This window comes from Mizuhopecten yessoensis, unplaced genomic scaffold, assembly GCF_002113885.1.
Source record: "Mizuhopecten yessoensis strain PY_sf001 unplaced genomic scaffold, ASM211388v2 scaffold716143, whole genome shotgun sequence".
NCBI lineage: Eukaryota > Metazoa > Mollusca > Bivalvia > Pectinida > Pectinidae > Mizuhopecten > Mizuhopecten yessoensis.
Window position 1 is genome coordinate 22,065 of NW_018479969.1, and position 23,155 is coordinate 45,219.

Here is a 23,155-nt window from a genome sequence, read left to right on the forward strand (position 1 = left end):
CACCTCCAGACGTCATTCCCTACAAGGCAAAGTATATACCTCAAACCTCCAGACGCCATTCCCTACAAGGTAGGTATATACCTCAAACCTCCAGACGTCATCCCCTACAAGGTAGGTATATACCTCAAACCTCGAGACGTCATTCCCTACAAGGCACGGTATATCCCTCAAACCTCCAGACGTCATTCCCTACAAGGTACGGTATATACCTCAAACCTCCAGACGTCAATCCCTACAAGGTACGGTTTATACCTCAAACCTCCAGACGTCATTCCCTACAAGGTAGGTTTATACCTCAAACCTCCAGACGTCATTCCCTACAAGGTACGGTATATACCTCAAACCTCCAGACGTCATTCCCTACAAGGTTTGGTATATACCTCAAACGTCCAGACGTCATTCCCTACAAGGTATGGTATTTACCTCAAACCTCCAGACGTCATTCCCTACAAGGTAGGTATATACCTCAAACCTCCAGACGTCATTCCCTACAAGGTATGGTTTATACTTCAAACCTCCAGACGCCATTCCCTTCAAGATATGGCTTAAACGTGAAACTTTTATTTGCATTTCCTTACGAAATATTGCCGATACCTTAAAGGACCCGCAACATTTATTAATGGGATTTTGTACATTTCGGTAGGTACATACATCAATGAAATCTACTTTACCGTTTTAGAGATACCTTGACTTCTACAGTGTTTGAATATGCGCTATAGATGCAGGTTCTTATAGAGATTTATTTTTTATCAAACTTATCTTTTATATTTTTTTGTACATTTTCAATAATAAAGATTTTCTTATACTACTTTGTTGTTTGGTTTGATGTGAAATTTCTGGTGCGCTTGTTGAATTAAGACTACGGTGCAGTCTTAGTGGTTCCTATTGAAAATGTATAGCAATGCACTTGGTTTCAATACTTTCAATATTTCAACAGTAACCGAGTCATACGTGATTTTTAAAGATATGAAATATTGGCAAAGTTACGGCAATATGTTAACAGTGTGTTGCACTTCTGTATTCATTGAGTTTATGCAAGGGCATTGCTATACATGTATTTTTTCATTTGAAGGTGATGATATAAACTCTAATCACAGAATATCATCAATGATATATATATTGTATCATCTTACCAGTCTATCAGATCTAACATCGGCATCGTAAACAAATTCAGACGTAAATATAAATAACAATTAACATTTGTTTCTTCAAAATATGACATTTACGCCATTTTACTACTTATATCATCACCTTTTGACATAAGGAATTAAACGTGACGTCTCAAATACTGTAAACCAAAACAGATTTTGCATATTTGTCTATCTAAACACTAAGAGCACAAGGGCTTAATAAACATCAAAATAAATTATATGCCCATTAACGATATATTTTTCAATTTTGAGTGGTAAAGAGCCATAAGGGGAAAGGCACAGACCGACCTCCATCCCCTATATGCTTAGAGTGTCACTATTTATGTGTATAGGGGTGGGGGTTAAGTATCTGCCTTGCCCCTGTGTACAGAGCGCACTAAAGGCACAGACCGACCCCATCCCCTATATACTTATAGTGTCACTATTTATGTGTATAGGGGTGGGGTTAAGTCTGTGTCTTGTCCCTGTGTACAGAGCGCACTAAAGGCACAGACCGACCCCATCCCCTCTATACTTATGGTGTCACTATTTATGTGTATAGGGGTGGGGGTTAAGTCTGTACCTTGTCCCTGTGTACAGAGCGCACTAAAGGCACAGACCGACCCCATCCCCTATATACTTAGAATGTCACTATTTATGTGTATAGGGGTAGGGGTTAAGTCTGCCTTGCCCTTGTGCACAGAGCGCACTAAAGGCACAGACCGACCCCAATCCCCTATATACTTATAGTGTCACTATTTATGTGTATAGGGGTGGGGGTTATGTAGACAAAGAAGACAGTATTTATTTAGAAAATCTGAAAAACAAATCATCGCATTTTCTAAATTACGGACAGTAATGACAACTGAAAAATGTACTGCCCCCAGTTAATGTGGAAGGGACTATAATTTCTTTTATTCATTAATTTTTCGACAGTCGCCCAAACCATTTTTGTTTGGCCAGTGACTACCTCACTTTTGACAACTTTTGGTCGCCCGAGCAAGTCTTTAACCGCCATTGGCGAGCAGGCGACCGTCCATTTACGGCACTGCTGCACAACAAAGGAACAAGAGACCAAGGGGAACCTACATATAAAATTTGAGAACGATCCCTCTGGTACATCCTGAGAAATAGCGATAACAAACTTTCACCATCAAAATCCAAGATGGCTGCCTGTCGGCCATGTTGTTTATCCGATCAGTCTCAAAGGTTGCCCTGCACAGCTATGGACTAAGGGGAACCTACATATAAAATTTGAGAAAGATCCCTCAGGTGCTTCTTGAAATATAGCGATAACAAACTTTCACTATCAAAATCAAAGATGGCTGCCTGTCGGCCATGTTGTTTATCCGATCAGTCTCAAAAGTTGCCATGCACACTTAAGTACCAAGGGGAACCTACAAATGAAATTTAAGAAAGATCCCTTTGGTACTTCTTGAGAAATAGCGATAACAAACTTTCACTATCAAAATCCAAGATGGCTGCCTGTCGGCCATGTTGTTTATCTGGTCAGTCTCAAAAGTTGCCATGCACAGCTAAGGACCAAAGGGAACTTACATTTAAAATTTGAGAAAGATCCCTCTTGTACTTCTTGAGAAATAGCGATAACAAACTTTCACTATCAAAATCCAAGATGGCTGCCTGTCGGCCATGTTGTTTATTCGATCAGTCTCAAAAGTTGCCCTGCACAGGCTATAACTATGGAGAACCTACATATAAAATTTGAGAAAGATCCCTATGGTACTTCTTGAGAAATACCGATAAAAAACTTTCAATATCAAAATCCTTGATGGCTGCCTGTCGGCCATGTTTTTTATCCGATCAGTCTCAAAAGTTGCCCTGCACAGCGAAGGATCATGGGGAACCTGCATAGAAAATTTGAGAAAGATCCCTTCAGTACTTCTTGAGAAATACCGATAACAAGAATTGTTTAAGGACGGACGGCGGACGGCGGACGACGGACGACGGACCACGGACGCGGGGTGATTTGAATAGCCTACCGTACCATCATCTCCGAATACTGCCCCATAGCCTAACGCTCCAGATGCATCTGTATACAATGTGGAGTTAAGCAGAATCCTTCCAGGCCTCATCCAGGAATATGGATTTTCCATTGAAAGTGTCAATGAAACTACTCCAAGCTTGCACGTATATGATGGTGGGGCTTTGTCTTTCCCTTCGTAAGATCTATCAACCTCCGAAGGTACGCACGACCTGGCACCACAACGCAACAGGCATGGTTGAGTAAGCCCAACAAAGATTGTAACTCTCTTAGACTTACTTTCTTTTTCTTCTTTGTGGCTTCTAAAGCCTTCCAATTCTTTTCGACTTTTTCTTTTGGCAATCTAGCTTCCATAAGGTTTGTGTCTAATTCAATTCCTTAAAAAGTCAAAACTGAGGTAGGACCTTCATTCTTCTCTGCTTTAATCGGAACCCCTAACACTTCACACATGTCTATGAACTGTTTCAAACTCAGCTCACAAATACGTGGATCCTTTGGACCCAAGAACAAAAAATCCTCCAGGACATGAAGCATATGTGCAACCCCAAATCTTGTACATGCAATCCATTGGAGAGCTGTACTGATTTTTTCAAAAATAGAACAGGAAATTGAGCAACCCATGGGCAAATATTTATCATAAAAGTACAATCCCTGAAAATATATTCCTTGCAGCTTATGCTCCATGGGATGTATAGGAACGATCCTAAATGCTGAAGCTATATCTGTTTTAGCTAGCAAACAACCTTGACCTAGTTTTTTTAATGAGACTCACCGCATCGTCTACCGTATCATATGATACTGAACAACATTTGTCAGGGATGTGATCATTCACAGAGGATCCCTCTGGATAAGACAAGTGGTGAATCATTCTGTATTCCCCTGGTTCTTTTTTGGGTACTTAACCAATTGGGGAACATTGCATGAACTGAAAAGGTGGGTTATGGAAAGGACCCGCTATCCTTCCCGATGAAATTTCCTCGTTCAATTTTTGTCATACCAGCTCCTCATTCTGAAAAGCTGAAACTAAATTACGACTGACTCGAAATTGTTGAGGCCCTTCAAAACTAATGCGAAAACCTTCTGAAAACCCAGATACCAACACTTCTGAAAGCTCTTTATCATAAGCTTTTAGAAATAGTTTTAGAATATTTACCTGCACAGATGTAACAACTTCGGTGGGGACACTAGTTTTGTTTTGATGTCTGCTGGTTTTTGGTTTGAGGTTTTTGGTAGGGATTAACGTTGTTTTTCCTAAATGTGCTGCCGGGCGAGCAGTTGAGTACTGAATGGGACTGACCACACTGAAAACATGTGTGTTGGAATGGACAGGATTGTACTGTACACTTCCCTCTAATGTTCAACGCGAAGCAATGACCAATGGGTATTTGTCTATGCTTTGCTCTGAACCCCCCGGATCGGTCCCGAAAGGACTGATCATTCTGGTGATGGCTATGTTGCTTTGGAGTGTTTGCCATTACCCAATACTCAGTATGGAAAACCCCCCAAGGTATGGACCTGACCTCCACATCCCTTCTAACTTGCTGGTCATAATCCAGCTATGTTGTACCTGTACTTCTAGCTGCCATGTCACGAACTATTTCCCCATGTTTTAAAACCTGTGGTATTTCTTTAGGAAATATTTTTGAATAAGTGGCGACAAATTTTATGAAAGCAGTTGTCCATTGCTCAATTGTGTTAAGTGCTGGCCTTTGTTTGGTCTTGGTACCCGAAATTGTGACCGGCCAGCACTCTGGAGCTGAAATGAATCTGCATTATTTCCATAGCTTAACTTTTGGCTTGGCAACAATTTTGCAAAATGAACATATTTGTTTTGCCATATTTTGGTTTTTTTATTTTTGTTTCTACTTGACTAGCGATTGGACATGACAATAGACCAGGAGAAAAGGTATTTAGCTTATTATCAGAATCACTTTCAGAGTCAGAGTCACTGTCACTACTGCCGCTGCTGGAATCTGTGCTATCATCATCATATGAACTTGAGTATGTAGGTGATGGGGAAACCCTTCTCCTCCTTTTCATTTTGTTACCCGTCTCCTTCTTTCTGGACCTTCCTGTAGGCTGTTGTGTTGCCTCTATTATTGCGTTATCGCAGCCACCATTGCATCCTGTTGTTGCTGCTCATCCTGTTGTTGCTGCTCATTCTGTTGTTGCTGCTCATCCTGTTGCTGCTGCTCATCATGTTGTTGCTGCTCATGTTGTTGCTGCTCATCCTGTTGTTGCTGCTCATTCTGTTGTAGCTGCATGTCAGCATGTTCCTCCAGCAGGTTAGCTCTCAGCTGTTTTGCCGAGCCTGCCGCAGCCGAAGCTACCCTTTTTCTTTTTGTTGTCATTTTGTTGGGTGAAGGCATAGTTGTCTGACTCAACTTCTTGGGCAGCGTTGTCTTGACCATCTGTAAACATTGTACAATAATCTCTGTATATGTATCATCAGTTAACTGATAAACCAAAGTATGCATCACCGTTGCACTGTAACACAGTTCCAATCAAATATAAATGATATATGCAACACCGTTGCACTGTAACACCGTTACATTTACATATAAATGATATATGCAACACCGTTGCACTGTAACACCATTACATTCACATATAAATGATACCACCATAATGCAACACCGTTACCCTCCAATATAACTGATATATGTAACACCGTTACATTCAAATCTAAATGATACCACCATAATGCAAAAACCGTTGCACTGTTATATACCCCCATTACCGTCACAGGAAAATATCAAATTATTATTATGCAACACTGCTGCTATGTAACACCGTTACAATAATATCTAATTAATATAAACCTTGATAATATAACACTGTTAAAAAGATATTTTAACATGAACTTTATTGAAGTAGGTTTCTAATTGTAATGTGCAATTATTATTGTTCCCCAACACCATCGATTCCATAATCTGGATACAAGAAGTATCGAAGTTATGATTATGGTGCAATTAATTGAAAGACCCACCTTAATTAAGGATGGAGCTGACTCAATGCAGATACCAATGCACCTCTCAAATTATTGTAGTATTTACGGTTCCTTTCCGCGTTGAGGTGTACCCAATCCTTGTCATACACGCGCTGTTGGCTTTCTGGCGACCAAAATCCTGTCATCCTAAAAAACTTCACCCCGTTCATTCATACCAAATATTTTAAACGTATTCAGGTGAGCGATACAGACCATTGGGCCTCTTGTTTTATTAATAAGATTTAATCCCCAACACCCCCCACAACCCCACAACCCACCCCTACGTGATATTGTGGCCAGTGGATCGGTTATTATGTAAAACAAATAGATACGTGGTAAATAGAAAAGCGAAGTGGATTTGAGTTTAAAAGCGAGTTGGCTTTGGTAGAGCCGTTTCAGATAGTTTTAGGGTTCCCTGCGTCCTTTGACTCATATAGAATTTGTTGACAAGACAGTTTCTACAAAATGATTGCTTTGTGTAAAATACGAACATATCGTGTAATTTAGTACCTACATCTCAGAATGGCCCCGGGCTACACGCCTCATATGTTTATCTGGCGTCTCTGTATACTTGACATTTCAGATGTCACGATATATGCTTTCCATATCTTATAACGATTACTTGATATCTAAGGTGTACAAAATAACACAGAAGCCACACATTTATACGATAATCCTTTCGATATTTGAGTTGGCGGCGACATAGACACACATTTGCGAGTTATCTCCCGTTGAACTACCAAAAGGGTTAGGGTTAGGGTGAACCCTAATCATATGTTTGACGGAATGTAATAAGTACATCGCTTTTTAAGACTTATAACCACATACATCAAAACTCTTCCGTTTAACTTTTTAAAAGAAATGTCTTGTTTTTGTTTTTGTTTTCTTTCTTTTTGTAGGACAGGTAATCAAACGGGATTTTCATTGCTTAAAGTGGCATGGCCTGTCCTGTTCCCGAAATGTTCAGGATATTGGCAATGACACTTCAGAATCCCTCCAGCTACTTTATCTAGCAGAATCTCCATTGGACCGGTTTTAGAGAAAACGATGGGTTCACCTATTCATATCCTTTGGGAGGACAGGAAGAGAGGTTTTGACAAAATTAACTTTTATACGGCATAACATCACCTATCCGACAACCTTCACGTGTATCCTGGAACTAACACATCTAATTACCACCGTAGTCACGTGCTCACACATACGGTGACATCCCGATACAGGTAATCACATCCTTACATTATATAGTCACACCATGAAATACCACCCGGACAGTACATGTACGTATGGTTTTTTTATTGTAGTTTAAAGGGAAGTAACTCGTTAATACGGATAAAGGCCACAGGTATCGGTGGTACTCTTTTAAACAATATTTAGTGTAGTTTTGCCTAGCCTGACGGTCTCGGTGAGGTTATACTGTGGTGGGGCTTCCGTCGTCCGGCGTCAATTTTTATATATACTGCTCATATTTTGCTAAGGATCACTTTTATTTTTGGACATATGTGAAAATAATATATTTAATTTTGTTTACACCGAGACTATTTTTGAGGTACTCTAATATACCTAAGTATGGATATTTACTGTCTGCCTTGGCCTTGCAAAATAAACGTTTGACTGTTTGGACAGTCTTTTCAGCCAAACCGTTTGTCTGGGGAAAATGAGGCCTTGATGTCACGTGACAGAAATCCCAATCATTCGCAAATTGACTGAATTCGTACGAGGCGTACTGGGGTCCGTTTTCAGGTACGATTTTCTCGGGAATGCCGTGACAAGCAAACATGCCTTTAAGTTTCGCGATGACATTGCTACTCCGCGTACTTCCGAGTTTTCTCAAGGAAACGACTACGACTACAAATTCTTGATCGTTCCAACTGAATAATTCTGTGGCACCGATTTGCCATGGTCTGTTGGGTACGGGTTTGGTTAGTGTGGTTCTTTTGGGTTGTCAGTCCGCATCTCCGTGCAAATGGAGCAGTTCGATACCAAGTAGGAAATGTCCTTTGATATTTTGGGCCAGAAAAGAACATCACGTGCTCTCCGACATTTGTCGATGCCCATATGACCTGTACGGATTTTGTCTAATAATGACGACCTCATATCCTTTGGTATGACGACCCTTTGACCTTTGAACACTATTCCCTCTATAACCGAGAGCTTGTCACGGAAGGTACAGTAATCGAGGATTGAAGTTTGACAATTATCTTGAAGGTTTGTCCAACCTTGTAGGAGTGTTTCTCGTAGGGTCACAATCTGCGGATCCGAGTCGGATACACGCTTAACCTCGTTGATTTTCTTGCTACTGAACTGAAGGCTCGACATAACGGAATGAACTTGCGCTCCATACCTTTAATATGGTCTGAATAAGTGTAAGGCAGAAATTTACGAGACATTTGGGGACGAGTTGTGTCAGAGGGCTAAGCCCGTAGCATTTATTCAACTACTTTGCAATCATATGCGATGCAGACTACGGGCATGCATATGAGCATGGAGGATTGAATTGTCTTAACAATAATTATCTATAAGGGTTAGGACACGTGTAAGGTAGGGTTAGGACACGTGTTAGGTAGGGTTAGGACACGTGTTAGGTAGGGTTAGGACACGTGTTAGGTAATGAGATAATATTATAAGGTTGCGGAGGCTGTGTCCGCTTGGTAGTACAGAGCGCCGGACAGCTGCGTACTGCTATCAACAGTGCAGCGAGGTGACGTGACCCAGTCAGACGGTACCTTTAAAGACATCCACTACATCGGGATTTCGTTCTTCGCCATGGTCAAGACCTACAAGGGGACTATTTCTCCGTAGTCCTGCTTTCACGTCAAGGCCATCTCCGTCCGCCCTTCGAAGTTTCCGCGTATCAAACGCAAAACGGACCTTCATGTCACGGATCGCTCACTCCTATGAAACTTCGTCAGAGAGTGCCCCAACACCATCAGTAACCAATACTTCCGGGACAGACAGGCGCTAGGTCCAACCGTCAGAGGGCCTGCAGGGCCAAACAGTGAACACAAGTAAAGTTGAGTATTCTAATTTTGAGTATTTCTGTAATCTAGAGAGTGATTGTGACAATTTAAATGGTGACTGTGGTCTCCAATTCAGAAGTTGGAATGGCTATTATGGGATTTGGAAAACGGAATGATAATTATGAAAACACTTACTAAGATGATGAGATGTCAAAAGTTAACTGCTAGGAAAGTTGCTTCTTTCGTTGGTATCGTAGTATCCATGAAGTTTGCTTTCGGTCCAGTTTGTTAATAAATGTTCACATGACATCTTCACGTGTCTATTATGAATAAACTCAATTGGTATTGTCCGGTTTGTTTTTCTGCGAAAGTCGCTTGAAAATAGCATGCTGGTTCAATAAAAGTGAACTCCTCCAGTGATATGCCATTGGTATCACCCTCCTAACATTATTTTTACTGACGTTAGCGATTTGCAGCAGCAGGCGTTGTATAAGATGCGCACAACAACGGTTATCCTTATGTGGGATAACGACAACATAGTCGGAAGTTCTACATTGTAGATTTCTAGTAGTTTTCTTGCCATCCCCATATTCATAGTCCGTTCCAAATGTCCAGTTTGACCACTCGAATTGTTCGGGGAAGCCCTGTTACAAATAGCGCCGGTAACGTCACTTGGCAGTTTTGAAACGAGGCAGTACTGACAGCGATGCCAAGTTTCCAAAGGGGCCTCCAGAGAGTGGCGTCGTACAACTTCTTACCGCACTATGAAACCAAGGAATATGATTCTAAGGCCGTGTTGAAACTACTTATTGAATCTCTTTATCAGAAAGTATTCATCATCAGAAGTTAATTGCACACATGTTACATTATATTCAAATGTGGAAATATTTGTTGGCATTTCGGCATTATTTGTAGACACCAGGAATGAGTCCGGTATAAATGGGTACGGGACCAATCACCTTCCCTCAACCATGGGACAAACCTTTCTTAAAAAGAAGTATTAACTGGACGAATACCCCTTTTTAAATGTTTTCATAAAGTGCATGTTTGCATTCGCAATTATAACAAAGAGAACTGTTTGTGAAATTTCTTATTACAACTCATTGTCTTTGACCACTATATTCAATACCATGCAGTATATCTGTATATGTTCATGCATAATCTCTTTCCCACTTTCAATGTCTTCATACGCTTTACCACTTAGTTAGTCATATTAGTCATCAAACACAATAAACATTTCTGGCAAAGTCAAAACATGTACATGCAGAATATGTGTCAGATATGGACCGCGTTAGATAGTTACACAAAGATGTAAGCAAACTTGTAAATAAACCCTTTTTATGTCGAGATGACTTTTCTTTATTGCAACTATTTTGTTTATTTTATTAAGGACACATGACGTGCAATTTATTTGGTAACATATTCAGTACAGGTCCCATCCCGGTAATTGTCTCATCCCTAATTTCTGGAATTTGAATAAGAATAGAAGTATTAAAACATGCATGATGGTAGACATTTTCTCTATTGTGGAAAACAAAAAACCGTAGTCCAAGCCGCACGCGCCATTTTTATAACGCAAACAAACGACTTTCTCCCCGTTTTCAATACGTATTCCGATGCTTTTTTAGTCGTAACTGAATCATTATAGACAAAAACTGTTGCATTATCATACATTCTAAGTAAAGATCAAAACGTAAACTGTTGACACAATTAAGATTTAAAAGTAGTTTTGTTATGTGATCCGATTTAGGTTCTCCCTCTTATAAAAGAATACAAAAAATAATTGTAAATCTTATAGTGCACGTATATCACGTGATCCCGGGTACCGACAGAGGAGAGAACATCATAGTTTGCTACACGACGTGACCGTACTGTACAACATCACAATAATTATGCCTTGGAGGGCACCATCGGAAACTAACCAGTCAAATATATCCCTGTCTGTCACATAAGCTACTGTATATATAGACATGCAAATGAACATTATCTCCAAATCATACCCATTTACAAAATAAGTTCATATGTGTTCCAACCTAGTCAAACACTTAGCGAGGTAAATGGTTTTAGATACTTATTCATAACGTAGACAGCATTTCTGCCGATTTCATTTCAGCTTTATTCAACTTTGTACCGGCTATGCGGAAGAATACATGCACTATACTAACTGTTAAAGTGGTTATATTTTCTCCTTTGAATACTTCCAACCTACAATAATGCTTCTGTATCGAAATCCTTGCGCTGTCTTTTGACCATTAAGCAACTTTTCGCTTCGAAGCTGACGTGGACACGGTTTTCACTCACTGACACTTTCCACAGCATGTCATGTTGTTTACGATGAAATGGCGTGTTATGCGCATGCGTTATAAGATGTGAAGCGAACAGCTACAGAACAAACTGTCTGACCAGACAGGATAAGGAACCAAAACTAATTAATTCTTGTTACAACCTTATTATGTCACTGTATACAATTTGAATAGATTGTTAAAAGAATATACTTACATTCTTAATGCTATCACGTGCACACTATAAACGCATTCCGGAAAATAGTGAAAAGCCAAAAAAGCCACGCTTATTTTCATAGATAAAAATCCTTGTTGTTCATGCAAAACGTGACAAAGTGACAAAGTGACATGTCAGCACAAACTCTTGTTAGTGGTATAGTTTTACATGCAAAACTTGACAAAGTGACATGGTCAGCACACACTATTATTAGTGGTATGGTTGTATATGTATATGTTCTTTTCGGATACCGACCTTGAGAAATGTGTCAACTTGACTTGTCACTAACAACAGTGTGTGCTGACCATGTCACTTTGTCAAGTTTTGCATGTACAACTATACCACTAACAACAGTGTGTGCTGACATGGTTAAGTACGTGTGCAAAGCTCGTAAAGTGTCAAGGCTTAAAGGTGAACAACCACCAAATGCTAAAACACGTCAAATTTAGTGTCAAACTATTAATAAAACATATTATAATTAGTTGTCATTCTATTTTTTCAAAAAAAATCCGTATTTGTGCATAATTTATTATTTGAAAACGGCCCGTTTACTCGTACACCTTGGGAAGCACAGAGTATGTACGCAGTTACTTCCCTTTGGCTGTGATGTCATTTGTGACGACCGGAAAGCGCGCCAGCTGTCAGTTCGGAGGCAGTCGTCCGGAAAACGTAAACAAACATGGTACACTGTGCTGCGCTGAACCAGGGACGTACTGTCCCTGGCTGAACTGTAACAGTAATTCCAATAATGGAGAGAAAATCAGTATGTTCCTGTTCCCAAAGGACAAAAAGCTGCGGAAAACATGGACAATTAAGGTAAAGAGAAAGGGATTTTCTCCAACCTTACACGCGAGACTCTGTCAAAACCATTTTGAACCAGGCAGCTTCGTGAGAGATCCACAATTGATGTCGTCGATAGGCTTTGAACCTAAAAGTCTGAGATTAAATCCGGGAGCGATACCAACACTTTTTGATTATTCACCAAAGTGTTCAAGCAGTTTGGTTCACATGTTAACCCCTTTAACCTCCAAGTATGAGGACCTAGCTGTAGAGTGCGTCCGTGTATGTTCGTACAGGCATCTAAGTTTGTACATGTTGAATTAAAGGCTTATATAAATATGCTGGTGTTGTTTTCTGTGTTAAAGATGCGACGTACATGTACAGTGAGTTATCGAGCTACTCTGTGTACTATATTTAGACACCTTGTTGATATGGATACATCCTATAATTTGATTGGATGGAAGAAGTTGGTGTCGGAAAAACAAACTTGCATGTTCCGGAGAGGTTTTCAGCAGTCCGAAAATCTGACACACGTCGTAAGTACATTGCTATTATGAAAATACATGGAACAACTGAACAAGTAGAGCCGAGTGTTGCGATAACTATTTGTTTGATCTTGCTTTCTAACCATATATTTCCAAATGCCCACATTTTAATATTTAATAAAATTCACAGTTTTTAAGCGTACGAACTTACCATACTACACTCATATACGTATGACACAGTACCGGTAAGTTCGTACAGGCAATGCAGATCTATACTACAAATCGTACACAATGTCTAAACGCCTAATTTTGATAACTTTAGACAGTTACTGAGTGAAAAGCTGGCTCTTACAGAATGTCTGTATGATATTATAATTTAATCATAATATAATGACTTCTTTTAAGTTCTTAATGTTACCTAAAACTTATTAAATTTGGAAGAGCTACTTTTATGAGGTCACACACATACACAAGTTCGTCTGCTAATCTTGTGGTGTTTACGTTTGACATTGATGGGATTGATTTTAAAATGTTTAAAATATGATGCGTTAACCGTCTGACGCATACATATAATATTAATACGCTATCCACGTGTTCCTGTTTACAAACAATATGCTTCGTCTTACACTTGGACAGGAACAACAGGGTAAGAGAAAAATAATCATTCACCCCCTTGGGGATGAGATAGGGGGATCTCAACCCTCGGGGGAATATTTTTAAGTTACCAAACACTCGGCAAAGCCTCATGTTTGGCAAATTAAGAATCTTCCCCCCTCAGGTTGAGATCCCCCTATCTCACCCCAAGGGGATGAAAGATTTTATTAATCCCAACTCGTAGGCGTTCCACAACAATTCCCATTTTAGAACTTTGCTATTTAAGTATTTCAACTTTTACTTTCTCTAACAATAGAACATGTATTATTATTATATAGTATATTTATATTAATCTATCAAATACTAAAATTAAATAACATAGGTTTAATATATTTTTGGTTTCTAGAATATGGCGACCTCTCGGTTGTAAAACTGGAAGCTTGTCTACTATGCTATGCAGTCAAGATACGTTTGTAGTTTTAACACTTTCTGAAACATTACTGGTTATACATACATGTACTTTTAAACTGCTCCAACTCCCTAAAGTGACGCGCAACCTATAATAAGTGTCTTTAAGTTTGTCACAGCTAGCTATATAGACACCTGTCGTGACTGAGAAAAAATACTAATACACTTAAAATTGAAATGTAATGAACTCGTCCATGGCGAAAATACATATATTTTTTTAGTTTCTAACTGCTGTAACATCGACGGTATTTGGTGGATTTGAGCATGCATGGTCTTAAACTGAAGGAGAAGAACCAGTCTTCAAATCAAGCTATAGCATTACATCGGTTCTCGAAAGTGTGTGCACAAATTCGGAAGTGGAACTAAATAAACATTTCAATTTTGTTTAGTCGGACAACTACACGTAAAAAAATAGTGTACACTATATGTAACAGAGTCAACACATTTCGACTAATGGGCACAGCCTCGGATAAGAAATGTACTAGGAGACTAGTCTATATCCTTTCTTACACTTATTCGAGAAATTAACAACAACAATTTTCCTGGCTTACTTTCATTGTATACGTCTCCTGCCGTTTCCCCGTGGCTTCTATCAGGGCATAACAAATGAGCCAGATACCAAACGTGTATCGAGTATCCTGAAAAAAAAAACCTCAACGATCAGGCCTACTCAGCGATCGATAGTTTACCTTTTTATTGTTAGTTACGAGTCTAGATCACTCTGATTTTATCAATTATCGTTAACTCTCAAAATATACATTTATAACGTCAATATAACGAGTTTATATCGTCTGATGTAACATAAATAACGATGATTTAATGTGGTGTACGAACTTTCCGGAAAACGTGTACGAACTTACACGGTTCTGTACGAATTTACCCGCCTCCAACTTTTATTCAACATACATATAGTATAAACTGATGAATGAAGCCAGAGATTAAAAATTAACCCGAACATTAGGGCTCTTTAGGAGTCCTTTGGTTCTCACGGAAAGGTGCATAGAAGCGATGTGATTAGCGATCTTGTCCAAAGGTATACACGGACGCACTCTACGAAACACCGAACAGGAAAAGAGTAAGGAGCAATGTCGTGCGGAAAAGGCGGATACTTGAGGTAGGCATGCGTCAAATACTTTACATATCTAAATGCATTTTGTACCAAGGATTGAAAAATCGAGCTTAAACGAACCATTCTGGTGTAAGATCTGCATTGACGCAAGTCATACTGCCGGTTTCCTGACCCTGTTCGTCGTCACTAACATCCAACTCAGACGATTCAGATTCACTTAAAACCTCTAAATCGGTGCAGTCTGGCTCATACATGTATGGCTGAATGTCCAGTGTTAAGGAAACTTCTGGAATATCCTCGTTGTCACTAAAATCCACGGAATCCATAGTCCCGGTACCAACTAGTTCAGTAGTTGTTGTGACAGACGGTCGTCGCAAATGACGTCACAGCTCTTCCGGTTTAACGAACGATAACTCATGCTAACTTGTATTTGAGATTTTCAATACCGGTTACAAAATTTGCTGATTTTCGCAACTTTTGTGTTTTCAAAATATTTTTCATTTTACGGAAAGGATATTTAATGAATAATGTCCCCAAAAAAAACCAAAATATGTGAAAATGAAATTGGGTTTTTATCACCTTTAAACAACAGAAAGCAAAGCAGAATTTGACAAACAAAAAAGTGTCACACACGCTCCTCTTCTATTAGTAATTAGGAATTTTTAGGAATATGTATCAGCAAATTCCGACCGTTGTTTCCATTAGGAGACTTACTTGATATATTCATGCAGTATTTCAAAAAAGTCATAAAAGATATACTTCATCATGATGTCCCTAAAATGTATAAACGGTACCCAGGCATCTAAATAATATTGCGGACACATACAGCAAAGAGTTCGATGTCGACGTTTGGGCTGTCCCCGGTCATCGTCAATTTTCTCAATTAGGCATGGGGCCTTTTACTGTTGATTTATTTGCCAGCTTGATACATTTACAAATTGCAACGTTTTACTCTAAATTCTGGAAATCCAAATGTTCTGGACTAAATGTCTTTTCTTTTTGTGGTAAAATGAAAATTGTTATTGTAGTATGGACGTAGATAGAAGTAATCACTATAGTAGATTAATATAATCTTACATGGGTATGGTCCTTGGACAGGGAAATCTCAACTCGAGGTAAGATGAATCATAACAACGTTTTAGAACCCCTTTTCCTTTATGCATATGTATAGGTTGTTTTATTTATTACTTACGCAGTGTAAAATTACCTGGAATACCTGGTACAATGTATATTTTTCTTGGAATTCCCGGGACCTACACGTTTAAAGACGCGCGACAAGCCAGTTCAACCCATTCGGACGATTCAAGCTGAACGCCGTGGTTGTCGTTTGGGTAAGTTAAACTTATTTTACATGCGTTGTGTCATAGTATGTGTTGAAACATATATGAAGTAATGTTGTAATGTAAATGGGTAGGATTCGGAGATAAAGTACATGTTGTACTTTTAAAAGCTGTTAATGTCAACATGTTTTCTCCTTTTAGGTGGTAATTTGACAATAGCAACGGTATAAGGGAAACAAACAAAACCATAAAGACATAATTAACTCTTTTTCTGATATCTGCATAAAATGATATTATTCGGAAAAAAGGACATACATTGGAGCAATAAATTGTCCACAACTATCTTATTAGAAATGTTATCTGTCTGAGAGAACAACTGTATTAAAGAATTATCCTTTAAAAACGAGCAGCGTAAAATTGCAGCAAAATATCGACACACAATGAAACAAACACCTTGCGACTGGCCTACACGCTGGACATATAGCACTATACCTGTGTATGTACAGCTAACTACGGATCAACATAGGTGGCAAACTGACTTGATGGAATCCGTTCGTGTACTCAACTTTAAATTCAACAGTTTATAGTGATACAAGATAATCCAGACATTCTCTGGGCAAGACAAGCACAAAGAACAATAAATCATATTCTCATATTCTCAGTCCTGTGACGAAACAAGTACCAAGAAACCGAAAATCTTTAATATGTATATGATGTGTTCTACAAACACCAGGAGCGGATCCAGATTTTTTTCAGGGGGGTGTCACCATTCTAGATTTCCGGTTTATTTTGCGATAAATGTAGTCTGAACCATGTCATGTTGCACAGAAGTAAGGTATACACCGGTCTTGGGCGCTTTACCTTTCCAAGGATCTATATCTAATTTTTTCTTGAATTCTATTTATTCTCTTGTTTAATAGTAAAATTCCCGAGTTGAACTTAAAATTAATGTACTAATTTAATTTTGGTAATTTAATTATTTCAAATTCTCAAACTCATTAAAAAGATTATCCTTGGTTGTTTTCTAATACGTATGCTGTTGTTACTACGTGCTAGGTTATCATACAAGAAAACAATATCGGCGTAGACTTTCTAAATATAAAATGAAAATGTCGTTATTGCCATCATAAATAAATGATGGGCCAACAAGAGTGATTAATATAAGTTGAAATAACTTGTTTCATAATTGTTGTTAAATAAATAAAGTTTATATTATATCATAAATGAAGTGGTACTGTCGGTGGGCAGGATATGATCATCTTTCAGTAGAGTGGCTCATATATTTATACAGAAAATTCAAGTGCAATACGTATTTAATCTTGGCGTCAAAGTTATATAAAGTTGCATGAATGATGAACGCTACCAATCATTGGATCAAATGCTTATTTACCTGCATGCTTTAAATGTGCTTACGTCCATTTACTGACATTACTCACTCTCAGTGATTCCTGGTTTTAAAGCATTAAAATGTAATGGCAATTGTCCTTCTTGCAAACGTAACACATATGCCCTGTGACTGCTACGGACCACCGACCATACAGGTAAAAATCCTTTATCATGGTTCGCTGACCCATTTAGTTGATGCGGGGGTGGTGATATCAATTAGTGTCAACACCAAGCTTAAGTTTAAACCTGTTGCAGTGGGGTGGGAGGGCGTGTGGCTTGGAATGTGTAATACACAACTAGAATCACCAGTCAGGAAATAAAGATATATTTGCACACCATAGATGCGCACTTAAAATAAAGCCAATGGCAGTGGGGTTTCAAGTGCGCTGGTGTCCCATTGGTTCCGCCTCAATAAACAAAGGCGGTTATGATATCTGATTGTCTCCCGATCAATCTGTGCTGAGGTACGTAAATGGCGTTATGATAGGTCAATGAGAAGGCTAGTACACACATTCCTTTGTGCTGAGGTACACTGTACGTAAATGGCGTTATGATAGGGCAGTAAGAAGGCTAGCACACGCAGTCCTTTGTGCTGAGGTACACTGTACGTAAATGGCGTTATGATAGGACAGTAAGAAGGCTAGTACACGCAGTCCTTTGTGCTGAGGTACGTAAATGGCGTTATGATAGGACAGTAAGAAGGCTAGCACACGCAGTCCTCGAAGATTAAAGCTCCTTAACTAATAGTTGATTTATAATATACAGGAATTAAACAGCGGTGTTTTAGGTTAATGTCAATATGTGTTTCTATCTATGTTGACCTATTCATAGACAGATGATATAAATAGAAATAATCTTGTTAAATGTCGTCTTCATGCATATTTGATAACAAAGTCATGATCTGAAAGAAACAATTAAACAGAACAATGACGACAAAATTAGCTCAATTTTGTATATTTGCATTAAATAACACTGTTAGGAAAAACAAAGAAAACAATCATCTGAGCAATAAATTACCCACAGCTATCTTATTGAACATGTTATCTGTCTGAGAAACAACATATATTAAAGAACTTTCCCTTACAGTTTGTCTTAAACGTGTTTACGAGCCTAAAATTGACTGTTAAAAATAGCGCTAATAACGTCACTTAATGGTTTGGAAACAAGGCAGTAAACACAGGTGGTCTGACCGAGATACAAAGTTTCCAAAGGGGCCCCCAAAGTGGGGCCGTCAGGCAACTGCAACTTCTTACCGCACTTTGAAACCAAGTGCGTGTTAAAACCTATTGAATCTCTTTTCCAGTAAGCATTCATCATCAAAATTTAATTGCAAACATGTTAATATTGAAACGAAAGAAAAAAATTGTTGGCATCTCGGCATTATTTATAGACACCAGGAAATATCTATGACCGTAATATTTCGGTATAAATGGGTACGGGACTAAACACCTTCCCTTCACCATGGGACACACCTTTCTGTAAAAAGGGATTTTCACGAGACAAATATCCCTTTTCAAATGTTTTCATAAAGTGTATATATGCATTGACAAGTTTAAAAAAAGAGAAACGGTTGTGATTTTTTTTTACTGCATTGTACAGCTCAATGTCTTTGACCACTTTTTGTCTAGACCATGCATTACATATATTCATGTACTTCATACGCTAACACTTAGTAAGTCATATTAGCCATCATACACAATGAATGTTTATGACGTAACCACTACGTGTATACGTACATGTAGAATATGTGTCAGATATGGAACGTGTTGAGATACTTAATAGCTATATGTTTTCAATACCTTGCATAGATTACAGCATACATGTAATGAGACAACTTTACTTTAATCAGTTCCTTTTGTCCGAAATAGAAGCCGTAGTTATTGGCAACACGCGTCATTTTTACGTAAACAAATTACTTGTTTACCGTTTTCAATGCATATTCCGATCCTATCTCAAATCGAAAATGAATTGTTTATAGAAAACAAGTTGCTGCATGATCATAGATCCTAAGTCAACATCATGTAAAAACATGAATTGTTTAAATATCACGATTTAAAAAATATTTTTGTTATTCGATCCTATTTTCATCCTGAACCGTCACTTTGAGATATTTAAATCTTGCATGTAAATAACAAAATCGTTTAAATCGTACGTATCTCATTTCACCCCGAGTACTGACTGAGGAGAGAACAGAATACGCCACAGATATGTATTCATAACATAAATAGCATTTCTGTCGATTTCATTTTAGCTTTAAACCGGCTATCTGAAACGTAATCCTTGCGCTATCTTTTGTCCATTTTACAATTTTCGCTTTGTAGCTGACGCGGTAACGCTTTTCACACACCAACATCACACAGCTAGTCATTGTGTTTACAATGAAATTGCGTACTAGGCTCAAACATTATAGTAGCTCTGACGCAGGGAAATCCTTGATCCCCATTATTACCTCACAATTTAGATTTTATTTTGAATATATATCTGCCATATCCGATCTTTATTTTCCATAAGGAGACTCACTTGATATGTTGATGTAGTAATTGAAAAAAGACAAAAAATATACATTTCACCGTGATGTTCCTTTAAATGACGCATACAGGCTATAAGTATTACAATAGGATTTATATACGTTTATGCATACGTATGTGAAGGGGAGATATTCGATATTTTGTTTTTACTTTAATAAGTCTTCTCTCGACTTACTCGCTTGATCTATAGCATGAGCGTATAATCACTACATACGTATACCTGTGTATGTACGACTATGGATACACATAGCTGTCAAACTGACGCAACAGAATCCGTTTAAAATTGATAAAAAATAATCCAGTCATTCTCTGGTCAAGACAAGCACACCTAACAATAATCTGATTCATTATCTCTCCTGTGACGAAACAAAGTACCAAAATAACCCGAAATTCTTTAATTGGTATATCCTGCTCTCTACGAACGCTCTATATCTTTGTTTTGTTCTGTTAAACAAATACAGGCGGTTTGCTAACTGATTGGCTTCCAATCAATTTGTGTGGAGATGAATGGTGTTATGATAGGAGAAGGATATTACCCGCACTCCTCGAGAAGTAAAGCTCCGTAATTATTGGGGATATATATTTCATGTGACGTACCATCTATACAGCCCTAGGTTTCTGGTATTTGACGCCATTTTACCCTACATGTACGTTAGCGCTATTCTCGTAGTGATTGCCAAGTGACATAACCAAAGTAATGTTCATTTAACATTAAAAAAACCTCGATAAGCATTATTGTTTACAGTGACATCATGTATTCCAACATAACAGCTAAGGTATTGTAAGTAGGGTATATTCTAAGCCACACAGGCGTAATTAAGAGCATATTCCTTCTCGAAATACACCAGTGCCCAATATTGCGAAGAGGTGGAAAAAGACCTTGACCAATATCCCTGAATGAACACAAAAGCTTCCGGTGTTTTTCCTGTAACAGTGCAAAACTGTCTTGGCCTCAATTTTCCTATACATTTATGCTGATGTAATAAGCTGAGTCGTCACCCACTGAAATGACATCCGTTTGGTGTTGCAGTGCTTTAGCATTCTAGCGAGGAGACATAATTGAACAGCATGGTCCCTTACAAAACAACCCTCCAGTACACACTCAAGCATACACAAATTGGAGATATTAGACAGGTGGCATAGGACTAGTAGTCAGCGCCTGCGAATTCCTAAAAACCGTTGTATAGATTGTATGAGTTGGAGATATATGTAAGGTGCGTTAGAGTGCCTTATTCTAGTTAAATGGGCTCTTTATCAAATGTTGTAAATTTATTTATTTTTACGTGAAAAGGCTGTTGGCTTCAAATGGTTACCACCCCACCCATTGCGCTTCCATACATATCCACGGGTCCGATATCGCACGTCATGCCTCGCCTATTGATCAGTGCATATGTCCAAAAGTTATTGTTTGGATGCATAAGCTGTAAGAAAATACCGAAATACTATCAAATGTATCGTTAAAAAAAAAAAAAAATAGATAAACACGATTACTTTGCATTCTCAAATACAAACAATGGTTGCTTCCACTTAACCCGGGTACCTATGCCTCCAATCTTATACAGCAATGTTGGTAAAACAACTGTTTTGTTGTACTTTGATTCTTTGAGTTCATGTAGCAAGAACCGATGACTGCCAAAGACCGACAATTGAGATTGGTATCTCTTCGTCTTACTAATCAAGCAAACACCAGGTTGAATGCTAATGTGTATAGAAAATCTACGCACCATAACAATGTTGAAGAACTCTTTATCGTTTATGTACATGTATATGTTGTTATATTATATTAAAACGTCACAAAACAATTACGACAAAATTGAGCCCTTTTTCTGATTTTTGCATTAAATAATACTGTAATGGAACAAAAAGTACGTTTGAGCAATAATTATCCTTTAAAGTTTTGTCTAAAAGGTGTTTACGAGCCTAACATTGGCACAAAATGTCTTCAGAATGAATTATGTCCAGGGAAAATGTGAGTGGAAAGGCTGTGAAATCCGTACCCGTGAGCACATTCATGATGTAACTAATTCAAATGTTTATGTTTGTGTGTATAGATAATACATTCCACACAGGCCTTTGTATATAAATGCATAAAGCTGATAGTGTTTTGTACCGTATTGGTTAATGTAGAGGAAAGCTGACAATACTTTTGATATGACGCCCTTTAAATCGTGTTCAAATGCAAAACGCGTGCATAAAAACCATGAAAGATTGATTATTTGTCTTTGTAGTAAATGTGCGACGCATTATATATTGTGTTGTTTACGCTCTACACTTATTAAAAGCTAAGTCTACGAAACTACATAACTCGCCAATTCATGTAGTTGTAAGTGGACACAGAAACGAATCATTGGTAAGGTTGTTTTACAGAGACTACTCATCTCCTAACACCAGGCCATTCGCTCCGCACTTCCTTCTGTAGCGAAGTCAAACACGACACATGGCAATACAACCGATACACTCATTCTGTGAAATTTCGATAAAAAATTGCTATTTTAAAGCATAATGTGCGAATAAATCGTTTTGTTTGGACCACAAATTTTCCAGAAAAAAAACATTTTAAATTACAAACTATGCAAGAATGTGAAATATTGATAATGGCCGCCGTTTCTGCTGATGCTATGGTATCGGGAGTGGAAGTATAGGGAGTTACAAGAATGTAGTTTTTCGAGTCAGCGAAATAAATTGTTGGGTTTATGTTATTCTTTAAGCGTTCAAGTGAAATGAAATAAAAGTTTAAGGATGAGGGGAAATACTGTAAATATAGGATTAACTTTATATTTTGTTGACATCAGTTCTGGTTTATATAGGAACGGGTGTATTGGTTAGTCTTTGGCTTACAGTTCTGGTTTATATAGGAGCGGGTGTATTGGTTAGTCTTTGACTTACAGTTCTAGTTTAAATAGGAGCGGGTGTATTGGTTAGTCTTTGGCTTACAGTTCTGGTTTATATAGGAGCGGGTGTATTGGCTAGTCTTTGACTTACAGTTCT

The 23,155-nt window shown here is 38.3% G+C and overlaps 2 protein-coding genes across 2 annotated transcripts in view; one reads left to right on the forward strand and one right to left on the reverse strand.

The window, feature by feature from the left end:
* Positions 1 to 5,228: 5,228 nt before the first annotated feature.
* Positions 5,229 to 15,299, reverse strand: LOC110441829 (transcription activator MSS11-like). The gene is made up of 3 exons (XM_021485094.1): positions 15,165 to 15,299; positions 14,456 to 14,542; positions 5,229 to 5,543 (listed from the first exon to the last, which is right to left on the reverse strand). Exons 1-3 carry the CDS (start codon positions 15,297 to 15,299, stop codon positions 5,229 to 5,231), a joined length of 537 nt encoding a protein of 178 aa, XP_021340769.1.
* A 965-nt stretch (positions 15,300 to 16,264) lies between these two features.
* Positions 16,265 to 23,155, forward strand: part of LOC110441831 — a 22,788-nt gene continuing 15,897 nt past the window's right edge. Inside the window, exon 1 of the mRNA XM_021485095.1 lies at positions 16,265 to 16,304. The gene's annotated coding sequence lies outside the window, so the exon portion shown is untranslated. The remainder of the gene's footprint in view (positions 16,305 to 23,155) is intronic.